Source organism: Mandrillus leucophaeus, unplaced genomic scaffold, assembly GCF_000951045.1.
Source record: "Mandrillus leucophaeus isolate KB7577 unplaced genomic scaffold, Mleu.le_1.0 Scaffold594, whole genome shotgun sequence".
Classification (NCBI taxonomy): domain Eukaryota; kingdom Metazoa; phylum Chordata; class Mammalia; order Primates; family Cercopithecidae; genus Mandrillus; species Mandrillus leucophaeus.
Genome location: NW_012106408.1, coordinates 469,356 through 486,855, shown reverse-complemented (window position 1 = coordinate 486,855; position 17,500 = coordinate 469,356). Strand labels below are relative to the sequence as shown.

The 17,500-nt window shown below is 35.2% G+C and overlaps 1 protein-coding gene across 1 annotated transcript; it reads left to right on the top strand.

Annotated features, from left to right (window-relative positions):
- The first annotated feature begins 16,835 nt into the window (after nucleotides 1-16,835).
- Nucleotides 16,836-17,241, top strand: LOC105553405 (28S ribosomal protein S33, mitochondrial-like). The gene is given in 2 exon segments (XM_011999459.1): nucleotides 16,836-16,939; nucleotides 16,941-17,241. Coding segments are annotated over 2 exon segments (405 nt in total).
- The last annotated feature ends 259 nt before the right edge of the window (nucleotides 17,242-17,500 follow it).

The following is a 17,500-nucleotide window of genomic DNA, read 5'->3' as shown; positions in this document are numbered from 1 at the left end:
TGGTCTCGATCTCCTGACCTCGTGATCTGCCCGTCTCGGCCTCCCAAAGTGCTAGGATTACAGGCTTGAGCCACTGCACCCGGCCGACATTTTTCTTGTCATTATTCCTTAAACAGTACAGTGTAACAATTATTTACATAGTGCTTACATTGTATGAGTTGTTGTAAGTAATCTAGACGTAATTTAAAGTATACAGGAGGATGTACATATGTTGTATGTAAATACTATGCCATTTTATATCAAGGACTTGAGCATTCTGTGTATTTTGGCATCCACAGGAGGTTTTGGAGCCAATATTCCATGGATACTAAATCACTTATCTTTTAAGTAATGAGAAATGAGAATAATAATTCCTCGAATAATACTAGCAAGTAGTAATAATGACCACAACAATAATAGTTTCGCAACTAATGTTATCAAGTAACAGAAATGCCAAAAAGAACAGCAAGTACTATTTTTCAAACCTTTATAGGGGTGAAACAATGTGCTAAATGGTTTGAGTTTCCTTCATGATAATACATTTAAGACCAAGTTGGGATAGGTCTCGGGTGAACCTTATTAGAACGTGTAGACTATGTGTCTGTATGCATTTACAGTTTACAATTTGTTAAGAGTTAAGAATAACAGTACGAGAAATGGAAGGGGAGGAGCAAAATGAAAATAGAGAAGAAATGAAGCCACAGCCTTATGTTAATGATTATAGCAAACTTTGAGTTAGCCTGGTATCTTCTACGCCATTTTATTTTTTTTTGAAATTAATGCCCTTGGCCGGGCGCGGTGGCTCACACCTGTAATCCCAGCACTTTGGCAGGCCGAGGTGGGCAAATCACGATGTCAGGAGATCGAGACCATCCTGGCTAACAGGGGGTGAAACCCCGTCTCTACCAAAAATACAAAAAAATAGCCTGGCATGGTGGCGGGCGCCTTTAGTCCCAGCTACTCGGGAGGCTGAGGCAGGAGAATCGCTTGAAAACGGAAGGCGGAGTTTGCAGTGAGCTGAGACGGCGCCACTACACTGCAGCCTGGGCGACAGAGCAAGATTCCATCTCAAAAAAAAAAAAAAAAAAAAAAATTAATGCTCTTACTCCTCATTAAAAAACCTACCTCGTAAGATACAAATGAAGACATTGAAGCACAGAAAGGTTAAGTAACACAATTGAAGCACAAAATGTTAGTTTGCCCGAAGTAGTAGGCTGGCATATGAACTTGATTGGTCCAGCTTCTAAACCCACAATTTTAACCTCAGACCACACAAATGGGAAGATAAGCAGTACCCAATGTAGGTAAATGTCAGTACTGTTTGGTTCTTTCACTCCCTATTTTTCAAAGCACTATTAAATCATCTAATCCTTATATTTTAGAATGTCTGAGTTATGAAACAGAGATCAGTGTCACAGTGGAAAGTAAAGTAAAACGTTAAATTATTACTAAGATACCTTTAGAGGCAATTTGTTCAAAAGGAAGGAAAAGCTCTGCCAGATGATAATCAATAAACTGAACAAATCAATAGCAAATTGAAATAAATGACAGAATCAAAGGTTAGGATTTATCTGATCATAAAAGAAACCAGTACGTAAAGTTACCTGTACAACCTGGTTTGACATGGGCAGTTGTAGCTAATTCCAGTTGTTCAGGCTTAGCCTTTTCCTGAATTTTTTATTTTCTTTGAACTAAATATAGTTGTTAAAAGTTGCATATGCCAGGATGGGGTTGGTAGACTCTCACTTGTCTTTGCCATATTCTCTTCTTGTATTGTATTAGAAACACATGCAAAGCACAGAGTTCTTACTTTAACATGTAGTTAACTACGGAAGATTACCAATAATAACACATCTCTTTTTTTCCTTTTGTTAGATTTTTTTTCAGTCTGAACTCCCACCTCTCTTTCCAGCTCAGCACTCAGGATAGTTGTTGATGTAAGGAAAGTACTGGAATACTTGTAGTCAAGAACATAACTCGTGCTGAGAGAGGGGCCATGGTGGTGCTGAAGGCTGCCAGATGCATGAAGCCACCAGAACGCATTAGTGGGATCAGTGGGAGGTAAAAGTTCTATTTTTGTGAATGTGAAATATGTGTGGGTAATAAAGAATAAGGAGCTGTACCATAGAGTTTAAAGGGAGTTTATAGAAAGAAGTTCAAATATTTTTTCTTCTGTAGTTTGCAGTATAATTCAATGACATAATTAACTACTATTTATGTAACTATTTGAAAATACTTTTTATGTTGCAATAGTACTTCTTTGCAGCAATCCGATTTTTAAAAGTCCGTGTTTAATTTAAAAAAAAAACTATTTTATTTCTCTTTTCAAAACATGTTGATAAAATCACTAAAGGCTATGTGATATTACTTCTTGTGAAGACAACCACTACAAGTCTGCTAAACAAGTTCTAGGAACTAGTAAAAATGTTATAGCTAGTTTAACTAGAATGTGCCCTCAATGATTTATCATACAGAGCTCCAGAAGGGCACTTACATATCATTTTGTGAATTATGAGTTTTCAGTTAAATCATATGACTTCTTCTAAATTAACTTTCATTGTTTTCAATTCTAAGGTTTTTTTCTGTATGTATGAAAAATGAAATGAGAAGTTAGTATTGGGCCTTTACAATAAAAGTAGCACAAGAAGATAAAAATAATTTGCAAATAGCACATTCTGAAATTTAAAATATAAATTTTAAATTTCATAAAAATTTAATAATGGTTTGAAAATTTTTTCTCTAGTTCTTGGAGTCAAAGAAAGGCTATTGGAAGTTAATCTGACCTTTAGCATCATTGTACGTGTTATTATAAACTCAACTAAAACTCACTGTTAGAGACAAAAGAAATCAAACTAAATGTCCTAAAAGGAACGGTTTTGTAATTAAAAGTGCGAGTTTTGGTAAAGCAGATAATCATAAGAACAACATTTTCACTAAGTTATCAAGTGGAATTGGAATGTATTGAAATTAGGTGTAGTGCATAAATAATTCATGATTGATTTCAAACAATCTAATATTTTTCTAATGCAAGATAAGGTGTGCTTTTAATAATTTTCAAATATTTGTATACATACACAGCTGGAATCTTGAACTACAATGTTTTTGTAAGGAAGCTGATAGCTAATGTTGAATACATGTATATACATATATATATGTGTGTGTGTATGTGTGTTGAATATATATTTAGCCTAGCAGGATGTGCTTTCTTTGCTGTGATCAATCAGATTTTAGAGGTATTTCATTTTTTTAAGAACTATTTTGTAAATCAACCTAAATGTCCTACAATGGTATTTATTTATTTTTCTTTCTTTAAAAGTGTGTATAAATTTAAAGATTGTAAGTAGAATTTTGTTACCTATATATATTGCTTATTTTTGAAGTCTGTGCTTTTAGCATCACTATTACTCAAATAATTTACATTGTATCCACTAAGTAATTTCTCATCATCCACCTTTCTCCCACCCCCTAACCCTTCTGACTCACCATTGTCTATCATTTCACATTCTATATTCATGTGTACACATTATGTAACTCCCAGTTATAACTGAGAACATGAGGTATTCTTCTTACCATTTCTGAGTTGTTTTCTTTAATGATCTCTACTTCCATCCACATTGCTGCAAAAGGCATGATGTCATTCATTTCATGGTTAAGTGGTATTCTACTCTGTATTTATATCACATTTCTATATCTAATCATCCTTTGAGGAACACAGGTTTATTTCACATCTTTACTATTGTGAAGAGTGCTGCAATAAACGTGAATGCATGTATCTTTTTGATATAGTAATTTATTTTCTTCTGGGTAGATACCAATTAGTGGGATTGCTAAATGACATGGTAGTTCTATTTTTAGTTCTTTGAACATTTCCATAATATCTTTCATAGAGGTTGTACTAATTTACATTTCCAACAAGAGTATATAAGCACTCTGCTTTCCCCTCATCCTTGCCAAAATCTGTTATTTTCTGTCATATCTTATCATAATAATAGTCATTCTGAGAAGCTTATGCACGGCAAAATAAATAATCAACAGAATAAACAGAGAAGCTGCAGAATGGGAAAAATATTTACAAACCACGCATCAAACAGGGATTCATATCCAGAATTTACATGGAACCCAAACAACTCAACAACAGCAACAACAAAAACAACAAAGCATTAAAAAGTGGGCAAAAGACAGAAATAGAGATTTTCCAAAAGAAGATACACAAATGGTCAAGAAACATGCGAAAAAAAAAAGATGAACATCATTAATCACCAGAAAAATGCAAATCAAAATGACAATGAGATACTATCTTACTCTAATATTTGAGATGGAGTCTCACTCTGTTGCCAGGCTGGAGTGTAGTGGTGCGGGCTCTGCTCACTGCAACCTCCGACTCCTTGATTCAAGTGATGCTCCTGCCTCAGCCTTATAAACAGCTGGGATTACAGGCATACACCGTTTACGTCTTTTCTAATGCATTAAAAAAAACTTGAAATAATCATTTGACGAATGGAGTATCAAAAATTTTTCATTTTCAAGGTTTACTGACTTATCATTGTTAACATCAAAATTTGCAAACAGAAAAAGCTTTGAAATTAAGTTGTATAAAGGCAAAGTAAGTACTGAGTAAATCAAATTATATGATTTCAAGATATGTAGACAATTTAGTTTTTAATTATACAATTGCACTTTGGAATACCTTGAATTGTAGGAAGAAATTCAGAGTATTTTTATTTCATTGTATGCCTTTTTATCCCATATTGGAGTTTTGTAACCCATCATTTTAATTTATATATTATTTTAGTTTTTAAAAAACGTTTATGGATACATAATGGTTGTACATATTTATGGGAAACAGGATATTTTGATACGAGCATACAATGTGTAATAATTAAGTTAGGGTATATTGTTGATGCATAGGAAATGACTTCATGAATGCTCTTAGTGAAAATTTGGGAGTTTTTTTTATATTTAAGGGGGATATTTATTGTTTTCCCAAATATAGATATTTATGCACTCTGGCCTTATCTGCCATCACTCTCATAACAGAATTGTTTTCCATTAGAATTAACCTATCTCCATGTTCACATGCTATACTTAGTCAATTAAACTTGAGGTTAGACCTTATTCCAACCTTTTTGGTATAAGTTATAGAATTGGGAATATTAATAGGTCTAGTGATTCAGAAGACTTGAATTCCCAGGTCTGAATCTGCAAACAACTAGACCTTGGATCTTAACAACTTTGAACATGTTTCCTGAGGAAATAAAACATTTAACATGCAGTTTACTGTCCACAATACAGCAATATTACTCTACTACTCCAGGAAACTTCTGCCTAGCAAGATGAAAGTTGCAAATGACTTTACTATCTATTCAGGAACTTCTCAAAGATCCATTTAATGAATAACAAATTTGTCATCTTGTCAACATGTAATTTCAATTAACTTCTTACTCCATGATTCTTTAAAATGTTTGTCCCAAAGCCCTCACTCTGATGTTTCCAACAATCCTAAGCTATTCCATCATAATCCCTACCCAGTGCCAATAATGCATGCCCTCTTCCATCACCGCATTGAAAGACTGCAAAAGTCTCATGAATATACAACCTTTACCCTCTTATTTGAGAGAAGACTATGACTCTGTTAAAATTGTGTTCCTTCTGACCAGGTAAGCAAAAAACTGTAAGACAAATCACAGAAAGAACTAGGGAACAGAAAAAGAAGGAAGCAACAGGCTAGCAGAGATCGAATCCAGAGGGACTTGGTATGTTGTCAAAAGGTTAGATGGGAGTGTTTCTGGTTCCCCTCATCCCAGTGGCAGACTGCTGTTTCCAAACTATCAGAGAGCTCCTCTGCCCTCACAAGCCCAAGCACTTGGTTGAGTAATGATTTGGGTACTTCTTGAGGGTATTATGCTACACTACCAACTTGCATAGGGCCACTCGCCCTTTCTCCAAACCTGAACTATAGTAGCAAACTCCTATACTGGGTACCTACCAATTGTGAGACTGTGCCCTGCTGTACCTGCAGCCTTTGTGTCTCCACATCACTGAATGCCCCCACAGACATTCTCCAGCACCCATTCAGATTGTGGTAGTCACACAGAGCTGGCTGGACCCAGGGGAGCTGCAGGCATTCCAATGGTCTAGCCTTCAGGGACTGCTGCTGCAAGGGGAAGAGAAAGTACAGAACATCAAGGGATAAGAGCATCCCTTGAGACAGAGGAAACACAAGCACGTATTTTGCTGTACCTGAGAACTCCTCCTAGCTTGTGGGCTGAGAAGGACTGTGCCTCTTCCACTAGAGATGCAGGCATTGTGCTTTGCTCCAGGCATCCTACACACTTAGACACACACATGGAGAGAGAAACTTCTCTTTCTTGCTCACTGCTGCAGACACAGCTGTGGGTACTCTGATAGGAGATTGGCATAGGTGTACAAGTGGATGGCCATTCTAGGACTATTAGGGGTGGCAGTGTCCCCATTGGCAGTGTGTACAACAGGCCTGGGTTTGCATGAAATGCAGATCCTCTCCCTCCTCTACACAGAGTGGTAGCATTGCTGCAGTAGAGAGCAGGAAAGCCACAAATCTGTGTTTGGGGCTGAAGGAGAATGTTCCACTGAAGTGGACTCCTGCCTGCCCAGGTCATGGAGCTTGGCCAGCCTCCTCACCATCTGCAAAGCCCTCAGTGCGTTTCATCATTACCTTCCCCACCACCCCTATCGGGATTGGTGCATTTTTTCACCATTGAAGGATATAAGGGTGAGACTGGTAGACCAGCTCCACCCAGCTTCGTCCCCTCCTCAGGGGCTGAGCATGGATCTGAGGCCACTGGGCATTCCACAGACCAATCCATTGTCTGAGGCCACAGAGAGCATCTTTTGTTAAATAAAAAGAAGCATATACCCATTGGTCTCTACCACAACCAACTTTTACCCATAAGCATCTGGCCTAGAGGTTGAACTACATATCCAATGCAAAATTTGCCAACATGAGTGTACAGCACAGGGGAGTAAGATAACTTCCTGGGACCTCCACTATCCTAGCACCACAGGAGGCAGTGAACCTGCTCACATGCCTAGCACATCACTACTATAACCAGCATTTGAGAAAGCTACCACAAAAGTCTATAACTGAATAACTCCTACAGAGTTTTTTGGCACTAAAAGCACTCAGAACTAGAACCAAATGACCATATACAACTTGCGTTGTATTCACATCCTCAAGGGGAAAAGAAATCCCATCCAAATGAAAGTAAATTCAAGAAAAAAGAAAAGATATTTTATTCAGATTGGAAGAAACCAGAGAAAGAAATCTGGTAATATGAAAAAAACAGTGTTACAACATCCCCAAAGGATCCTCCAGCAAGGATCCTAACCAAAATGAAATCTTTGACAATTCTGATAAAGGATTGAAATCATTGATTTTAAAGACGCTCAATGAGCTCCAATAGAAAGGTGAAAAACAACACCAATAAATCATAAGGATAACTTAGGATATGAATGAAAGAGTTCCTGAAGAGATAAATATTAATTTTAAAAATCCATAACTTCTGTTAATAAAATATTCATTGAGGGAGTTACAAAATATGGTTGAAGACTTTAACATTAGACTAGTCCAAGAAGAAGAAAGAATTTCAGACCTTAAAGGCAGGTCATTTTTATTAACCCAGTCAGCCAAAAATAAAGTAAAGGGCATTGTAAAAAATAAAGTTTTTGAGAAATATGGGATTATGTAAAATGTTTAATCCTATAAATTATAGGTATTTCTGAAGGACAAAAGGAAAAAATAAAAGTATGTAAAATTTATTTCAAGAAATAATTAAATAAAACTTCCCTAGTCTTGTTAGAGATTTAGACCTCTAGATATAGAAGGTCAAAGAACTTCAAGAAGCTACATTGCAAGATGAATGTCACCAACTCATATAGTCATTAGAGTATCGATATGGTTTGACTGTGTCGCCACGCAAATCTCATCTTGAACTCCCATGTATTGTGGGAGGGACTCAGTGGGAGTATCCTGCTAAACTAAGCTTCATAAATGAAGGAGAAATAAGACAAGCAAACACTAAGGAAATTTGTCACCTCCATACAAGACTGATGAGAAATGCTAAAAAATGTTGTAAACATGGAAACAAAGGGTCAATACTCACCATCATTAAAACAGACAAAATTAGAAAACTCACAGTCTTATAAAACAATTACATAATTAAGACTGTAAAGCAACAAGGACAAAATTAACATTACAACAGGAGTAAAACACCAATATTAACATTGAATATAAATGGACTAAATGATCCACTTAAAATATATACATTGGCAAAATATATTTAAAAAACAGAATCTAATTATATGCTAGTAAAGACAGTTATAGACTCAAGGTAAAGGGTTTGAAAAAGATATTTCATATAAATAAAAATCAAAAGTGAGAAACAGTAGCTGTAGTTTTATATGTTAAAACAAACTTTAAATAAATAACAGTAAAAAAGACAAAGACAGTCATTGTATAATAATAAAGGTGTCAATTCAACTCCTGGAAATATACAACCCTCAATACTGAACCAGGAAGAAATAGAAATTCTGAACTGATTACTAGTAAGTGGTAAGATTGAATCAGAAATTTTAAAATTCTGTAACAAAAAAAGCACAGGACCAGATGGATTCACAGCTGAATTTTACCAGACATACAAAGAACTAGTACCAATCCTACTGAAACTGTTACAAAAAATCAAGGAAGACAGAATTCTCCCTAACTCATTCTACAATGTCAATATCACCCTGATACTAAAGTCAGGCAAGACTCAACACAAAAAGAAAACTACAGGATGATATCCCTAAGGAACATAGATACAAAATCCTCAAAAAAATACTAGCAAACCAAATTCAACAGCACATCAAAAGATGATATATCACAATCAAGTGGGTTTTACTCCAGTGATGCAGGGCTTTTTCAACATAGACAAATCAATAAATATGATTCACCACCTAAGTGGAATTAAATGCAAAAACCATATGATCATCTCAATAGATGCAAAAAATAGCCTGCTAAAATTCAGCATCTCAATATAATAAAAACTTTCAACAAACGAGGCAATGGAAGAACATACCTCAAAATAATAAAAGCCATATGCAACAAACCCACAGCCAAAAGTATACTGGATGGGGAAAAATTGAAAGTATTCCCCCTAAAAACTGGAGCAAGACAAGTATGCCCACTTTCATGACTCCTATTCTACAAAGTACTGGATGACGTAGCCGGAGCGATCAGGCAAGAAAAAAATAAAAGACACCCAAATTTGAAAAAAGAAATTAAAATTATCTCTATAATCTAAATATAATATTTCATGATCTGATTGATACCTTAAAAACCCTACAAATCCTTTTAAGATACTTCTAGATGACTTGATAAATGACTTTAGTGAAGTTCCAGGATGCAAAGCAACATGCAAATGTCACTAACATTTCTAAACATTAAGAGTGATCAAACTGAGAACCACTCTAAGTTAAAATAGCTACAAAAAATATCCAGGAATACATTTCACCAAGGAAGTGGAATATCTCTATAAGGATTACTACAAAACACAGATGAAAGTAATTGTAGGAGACACAAACAAATGTAAAACTATCCCATGCTCATGGAATTCAAAAATCAATATAATTACAATGGCCATACTGCCCAAATAAATCTACAGCTTCAATACAATTTCTATCAAATTCTCAATGTGTTTTTTCATAGAATTAGAGAAAAACAATTCTAAAATTCGTATGGAACCAAAAAGAGCCCAAATAGCCAGAGGAATCCTCAGCAAAAAGATGAAAGCTGGAGACATCACATTGCCTGACTTCAAAGTACCTCACAAAGCTATTGTAACCAAAACATCATGGTGCTGGTATAAAAAGACACATAAATCTATTATGGAACAGTAATCTATTCTCTTCCAGGATAAAGATATTTTGGAGCAGAAATAGATTTCTGCTCCAGAATATAGGATCCAGAAATAAAGCCAGTTTCCTACAACCAACTCATCTTTGCAAAGTCAACAAAAACATATACTGGGGAAAAGATCCCTTATTCAATTAATGGTGCTGAGAAAATTGGATAGCCATATACAGAAGAATGAACTGGACCCTTATCTTTCACCATATACTGAAATTAACTCAAGATGGATTCAAGACTTACATATAAGACCCGAACCTATAAATTCCTAGAAGTAAACCAAGAAAAAAATGTTTGTAGACATTGACCCAGGGAAACAATTGATGGCTAAGAACTCAAAAGGAAATTTTTAAAACACCCAAAAATCATCAATGGTACTTAAACTAAAAAGCTTTGCACAGCAAATAAATAAGTAAATAAATAAATAAATAGTGCAAACTGATAGCTTACAGAATGGGAGAAAATATTTGCAAACTATGCATCTAACTATGAACTAATATCCAAAATCTATAGACACTCAAACAACTCAATAAGAAAAAAAATTGAATAAACTCATTAAAAAGTGGGCAAAAAGCCTGGCCAACATGATGAAACACTATCTCTGCTAAAAATTTAAAAAAAAAAAAAATAGCTGAGCATGGTGGCACATGCCTGTGCTCCCAGATACTCAGGATGCTGAGGCAGGAGGATGGCTAGAACCTAGGAGACAGAGGTTGCAGTGAGCTGAGTTTGCGGCACTGCACTCCAGCCTGGATGACAGAGCAACAGACCGTGTCTAAAAAAAAAAAAAAAAGAAGAGAGAGGAAAAAAAAAGGAGAGGAAAAGGATGAAGACATAAGCAGATAAGCAGACAACATTTAAAAATGCCCAATATCACTAATTATCACAGAAATGAAAAGTAAAACCACAATGAAATGCCATCTTATACCATTCAGAATGGTTATTAAAATGTCAAAAAACCCCAACAGATGTTGGTGAGAATGTCGAGAAAAAGGAATACTTATACACTGTTGGTGTGAATGTAAATTAATACAACCTCTATGAAGAATAGTATGGATATTTCTCAAAGAACTAAAAATAGAACTACCATTTGACTTAGCAATCCCACTATTGTGTATCTACCCAAAGCAAAAGAAATTGTCACATCAAAAAGACACCCACCCTGATATGTTTATTGTAGCACTATTCACAATAGCAAAGTCATGGAATTAACCTAAATGTCCATAAATCAAGGATTGAATAAAGAAAATATTTATGCTATGGAATGTTACTCAGCCATGAGAAGAATGACTCTTTTTTTTTTTTTTTTTTTTTTTTTTTGCAAAAACCTGGATTGAAGTAGACCACATTATCGTAAACTAAATAACTGAGAAGCAGAAAGTTCACTGCCACATGTTCTTACTTATACATGGGAACTAAATAATGTGTAAACATAGACATACAGAGTGGTATAATAGACATGATTGGCTCCAAATGTGTGAGGGTAAGAATAGGTGAGTGATGAGAAATTACTTATTGGGTACACTGTTCACTGTTTAGGTGATGGAGATACTAAAACCATACTTTATCACTGTGCAATATATGTAATAAAACTGCAATTGTACTACCTAAAACTACAGAAATGAAAATTAAAAAGATTAATAAAATAAAAAAATAATAATTTTCTGGGGGCATATAGTGAAAACATTTCATTTTGAGTGAATTTAAAAGAATTGAAGAGATATTTGAAACAGTGATGACAGACAAGTTTTTCTGGTGAAGAAAACAACAATGGAGTATTAAAATAATAGAAGACTTTATTATTTTAAGATTATACTAATGACAATATACTTGTAGACTGATAGGAAAGATCCAATGAAAATGAGAAATCATGATAGAAAGGATAAATGGTGAACTAATGAAATAATGTCCTTGAGTAAGAGAGAAGGGAGAAATCTATTAATGAAATGATGACATAGTTATTGATAGCAGCACAGACGGTTCTTCTAGAGTACTAGAAAGGAAGACAGTATATGTGGAGGCAGTAGATAGTAAAGATGATGTGAGCTTGTGTATGATCTTTTTAATGTCTTCCATTTCCTGGGTGAAGCAAGAAACAAGGTTGAAAGGGAAGATGAGAATGAAATACTTAACATCTGAAGAGATGAAAAAATAAAAAAAAAAAAACATCTAGGAGAAAGGTGTAGTAAATAACCCCAAAAATGTAGGTATTAGTCGTGAATGTAAAGTATAATTAGTCTGATAATTTTTACCTGCTACTTTCAGCTGCATTAAAGCAAATGAAAATTAAGGAGATATAATCAAAGTTAGCATTTTGTCAGAAGTTTATAATTAAAGAGAGAACAAATATAGAATTTATATTTATTAGGGGTGATTACAATTACTGTACTTCCCATCAAAGGTGGGACAAGAAGACCTGGGGGAGATGAGAGATAGCGAAAAGTTTCCAACATCAATTCGTGGGTCTTAGTAGATCAAAATATTGGAGATGAGATGCTAGAATGAATGAGATTTATTGCTTTCTGCTTTGCTTTGTGCCCTTTAGTAAATAAAAATTTCTTTTCTCAGCATATTTTTCTGGTCCCTTTCACTAGTAAAACACCTGGACAACTATTACTTAATGTATTCACATTTCTATTAGGCATAAGAAAATCTTCCTGCCATGTAGATTGGAAATTCTTGCTATTTTGGAAAAAGGAGGTGTTGGTCAAAGAATGAGATGTTCAAAACTGAAAATGCTGAGGTGTGGTAGGTAGAGCAATGGTCCCCAAGGTTGTCCACATCCTAATTTCTAGAACCTGTGCATATGTTACCTTACAAATCAAAGGGTAATCAAAGTTACAGTGGGATTAAATGATAATCAGCTGAATTTATAATAGGAAGATTATCCTGGGTTATCTGGGCAACCCTGATGTAATCACATAGGTCCCTGTAAGTGAAAGAGGGAGACAGAAAAGAGGGTCACAGTGACTTGAAGGGAGAAAGATTTGACCTGTTCCTACTGGCTTTGAAGATTCATGAGGAAGGCCATAAGTTAAGGGAAGCAGGTGACATCTAGCAATTTGAAAGTGCAACAGATTCTTCCTTAGAGCTTCCAAAAGAAATGCAACCCTACTGGCACCTGGATTTATGCTCCGTGAATTCCACTTTTATCTATCAGAATTGTAAGGCCATACATATGAATCGTTTAAGCCTCTCAGTTTGTGATAATTTGTTGCAGCAGCAATAGGAAACTAATACAGGAGGAATTGCAAGGATTTGTGAGGATAAGGTTCAGGGTGCAAACATGGAAGTGAGAGGCTCAAACATGGGCAAAGGAAATGTTCTTTGAGGAAAGGAATAGAAAAACCATCAGGCCAGGAGTGGGAGGATATTCATATTTATGTTGAAAGGTGATATGATTTGGCTGTGTCCCCACCCAAATCTCATCTTGAATTGTAGTTTCCGTAAACTGCATGTGTGGTGAGAGGGATCCAGTGGGAGGTAATTGAATCATGGGAGTGTTTTCCTCTACGCTATTCTGGTGATAGTAAGTTCTCATGAGATCTGATGGTTTTTTTAAGGGGCTTCTGCCTTGATTCATCTCACATTCTTCTTCCTGCCGTCATGTGAAGAAGGACATGTTTGCTTCCCTTTCTGCCAGAATTGCAAGTTTCCTGAGGCCCCCCCAAGCCATGATGAACTGTGAGTCAATTAAACCTCTTTTATTTATAAATTACCCAGTCTCTGGTATGTCTTTATTAGTAGCATGAGAATAAACAAATAAAAAAGCACAGGATGGATAGAGTTAGAGTGACTTTTAAGAAGCCCTCTGATATAGACCTATCCCTTTGTTCATCTGCCTCCTTGTCTCTTTGTGTGAAGAAATGAGATAACTCTCGCCAACATCCCAGCTACTGATCTCCCTAGGCCATTCTTATAGTATTGTTGATAGCTTAGATTTTTTTTCATTCCTTCACCAGTAGAAATTTCAAGGAAACCACCAATACACCAGAAATGTGAATGAATGTGAAACATTTTAAGTGGCATGTATTACGCTATCTTTTCTATTCCTTTATCTTTTTACTAACAGGTGTTGGTTTTAGGGACTAAATAGCTTAGTTCTACCATCTGTTTGTGAATAAAGCCATACTCTTATTTAGTTTTGTTGTTGTCTTGAGACATGGTCTTGTTGCTGTCCATACTGAAGTGCAGTGGTGCAATCATGGCTCACACAGCCTCAACCTGCTGGGCTCGAGTGATCTTACTCTCTTAGATTCTGCAGTAGCTGGAACTCTAGGTGCAAGCCACAATGCATGGCTATTTTTTTTTTTTAATTTTTGTTTATAAACACAGGGTTTGGCCACATTGAACAAGCTGGCCTTGAACTCCTGGGCTCAAGAACTCCTGAACTCGAACTACATTGCACAAGCTGGCCTCGAACTCCTCGAACTCCTCAGCCTTGGCCTCCCAAAGTGCTGGAATTATAAGTTTGAACCACTGTGCCCGGCCCTACTCAATATTTAAGCCTCATTTTACAGTTTATAAAGAGGGACAGAAAAACTATTAAAATAAATATATAGTTATAGAATAATGAAATCCCTCTGGAAGCTTATGATTGTGTAGATCATCCTTGCCACACGAAGTTCATAGACAGGATTCCAGAAAAGGCATCTGATAAACCACAGTTATAATGCACCTTCCACCTCCACATTTCTGAAAGGAAGCTTGTTACCGACTGAAGGGAAAATAAGTTTTAATATTTTTATATGTCTAGAATTAATGAAAACAGTTTGGTATAAGCTCTCCATGTATTTGAGGATTTTTTCAAGAATACTGCAAGCATGTTATGTAAAGAACACTTTCAGGTGATTGATAGTTGAATATATTTTTATTGTTGCAAGATTGTTCAAATGTACTGTATGTTATGGTTAAAAATTCAAAATATGGTTATAGGTTTCAATATAATAACAAGCAATTTAATAACATCTCTGTTTTCAAAGCTAACCAGCATTAATAATGAAATTGTCCATTATTTCCAAATTGCTTTGTGCTTTACTTTGTGCATTTTAGTAAATTAAAATTTCTTTTCTCACCTTGAGAATTTTTCTGGCCCCTTTCACTATTAAAATACTTGGACAACTATTACTGTAATTTATTTGCATTTCTATTATGCATAAGAAAGTCATCCTGCCATGTACATAGGAAATTCCTGCTATTTGTAGTTTTTTATTTTTTTAAATACATTTTAAACTGACAAAAATTATATAAATTTATTGTATACAACATGCTGTTTTGAAATGTGTACGCATTGTGAAATGGCTAAATTGAGCTAATTAACATATGTATTGCCTCACAGACATTTCTGGGGTGAAAAAAATGCTTCAAATCTGCTCTATTATAAATTTTCAAGAATACAATACATTACATAGTTATTAACTATAATTACTATGCTGCATAATAGATCTCTTGAACTTATGCCTTTACTCTAATTGAAATTGTGTATTCTTCCATCAATATCTCCCCAGATCCCACCCCTCAGTCCCTGGTAACCACCTTTCTACTCTCTACTTCTATGAGATCAACATTTTTACAATTCACCTATGAGTGAGATTATGTGGTATTTGTTTTTCAGTACTTTGGCTTATTTTATCAGAAGAGGATATCTAGTATTACACAGCTAACATTTCAATTAATTTATTTAAAGATAAAATTCTTTAGATCATACACCAAAATTTTGAAAGAGTTTCAAATGGTGCCAAAGTAGCATTGAAGGTTGAACCTAAATTCTCTAAATTTGATTTTAAAATGTTCAAGTTAATTAAGAGAAAATCCTCTCTTAATAAAATATGAGTATTCAGCATTTTGACCGAAGGAAGCCTGGTGCATTATCACTTAAAGGATACCCGTTCATTGATGTGAAAAAACAGCTAATATACTCAGTAAAGGGAATGAAATGAGACACCTACGATTAAAAAAATGGCTTTGTAAACTTTTTGATGCTTTTTAATTCATTTAAAAATTTTGCTGTGCAGAAGCTCTTTGGTTTAATTAGATCCCATTTGTCAATTTTGGCTTTTGTTACCATTGCTTTTGATGTTTTATCAAAAGCTCATGAGATTCATAAGAACTAAGGAAAGGTGATTTTGTTTATATTTCAGCTAGATCTCAAAGGGAGCAGCGTAACTTTTGGAACTTCATAAAGAGATATTCAATGTGAATGAACACCAAAACAAACAAACAAACAAACAAACAAAAAGGTGCCAGACCTAACGGTTTACTTCCTTCTGCTAAATCTTCTCTACTAAAATATTAATGACTTTGTATTGCATAAAAGCAAAAAAGAAAAAAAGCAAAACACCCAATAAATTTCTCAGTTATCAATCAATTTTGAAGTAACATCTGCATTTAATTATGTTATGTGCATATAAAAGACAATAATAAGTGCTGGAAACTCTATCCTGCTACCATTTCAAAAGAAAACTGTCAGGTCTAAAGTCAAGGTTTCAACAAGAAGAATTTCCCTAAATGTTGCTGTCTGAAGAATACAATACCTGAAAGAAAGACATTTCTGGTAAATAATTTATATGCTCATAAATATTTTAAAAAATCAATGTTAAAATTCAAATTACAAAGAAAATCTGTTATTTAGATTAACAGAGAAGAGAATCAATCATTGAAAAGTTCATATTAGTCATTGTAATAACGACATAGAAACAAATAAGATAATGACAACAAAGCGACTTGTGTTAAAGAGGATGACTTGAAGGAATAGCGATTATTAAATATCTGATTACATATTTTGTCAGTTAAAATATATGTCTTTTTTATATGTGTTTGTTATAAGAAGCAGGTCAGGGTAGTAGTAGCCAGCGCGAGTGAGGAGCCAGGACAGGGCGCAGCAGGTGAGGAAGGTCAGGTCCAGGAACTCTAGCTCCTTGCCACTCAAGAAATGTCCTCCTTTTCAGAATGTGCTTTGCGCATGTCTCGTCTCAGTGCTCGTCTAATTGGTCAAGTCCCCAGGCCTACTGATTCCAAAGCTATGAAAGTAGCGAAACTTTAGAGAACCGCCCTTGGCCAAGAAGGAGACTTATGACTGGTATCCAGATCACAATACTTACACGGCACTCACAGGAACACTCCGATTTCTTGGTCTCTACAGAGATGAGCGTCAAGATTTTAAAGATGAGCAAAAACGACTAAAGAAGCTTCATGGAAAGGGGAAACCAAAGAAGGGAGAAGGGAAAAGAACAGCAAAAAAGATAGTGTTGGTCCCTCAAGAGGGAGAATTTCTTCCTCAGTGGCAGAGAGAAGAAAGTGCATTTATTGCTTTTCCACATATTGGAGGAATGTCATAATGAAATGAAGGTTAATTGGAGGAATACAATCATCTCCTGGTTGAAATCTATTCCAGTTAAATTGCGACTGGTTTGCTGAACACATTCTAACCGTGCAAAACTCTTTTGGCCTTAGTTGTGTAATGTGAAGTTTACCTAATTCTCTAATGAAATGAATACATAAGCTGTTGTTTAATGATTTGTTTGGGGTGGGGTAGGATGGTGGAGGAATGGAGTGGGGGAATCTCATTAAGTGAGCGTCCTATAGTGTCCTCATTTC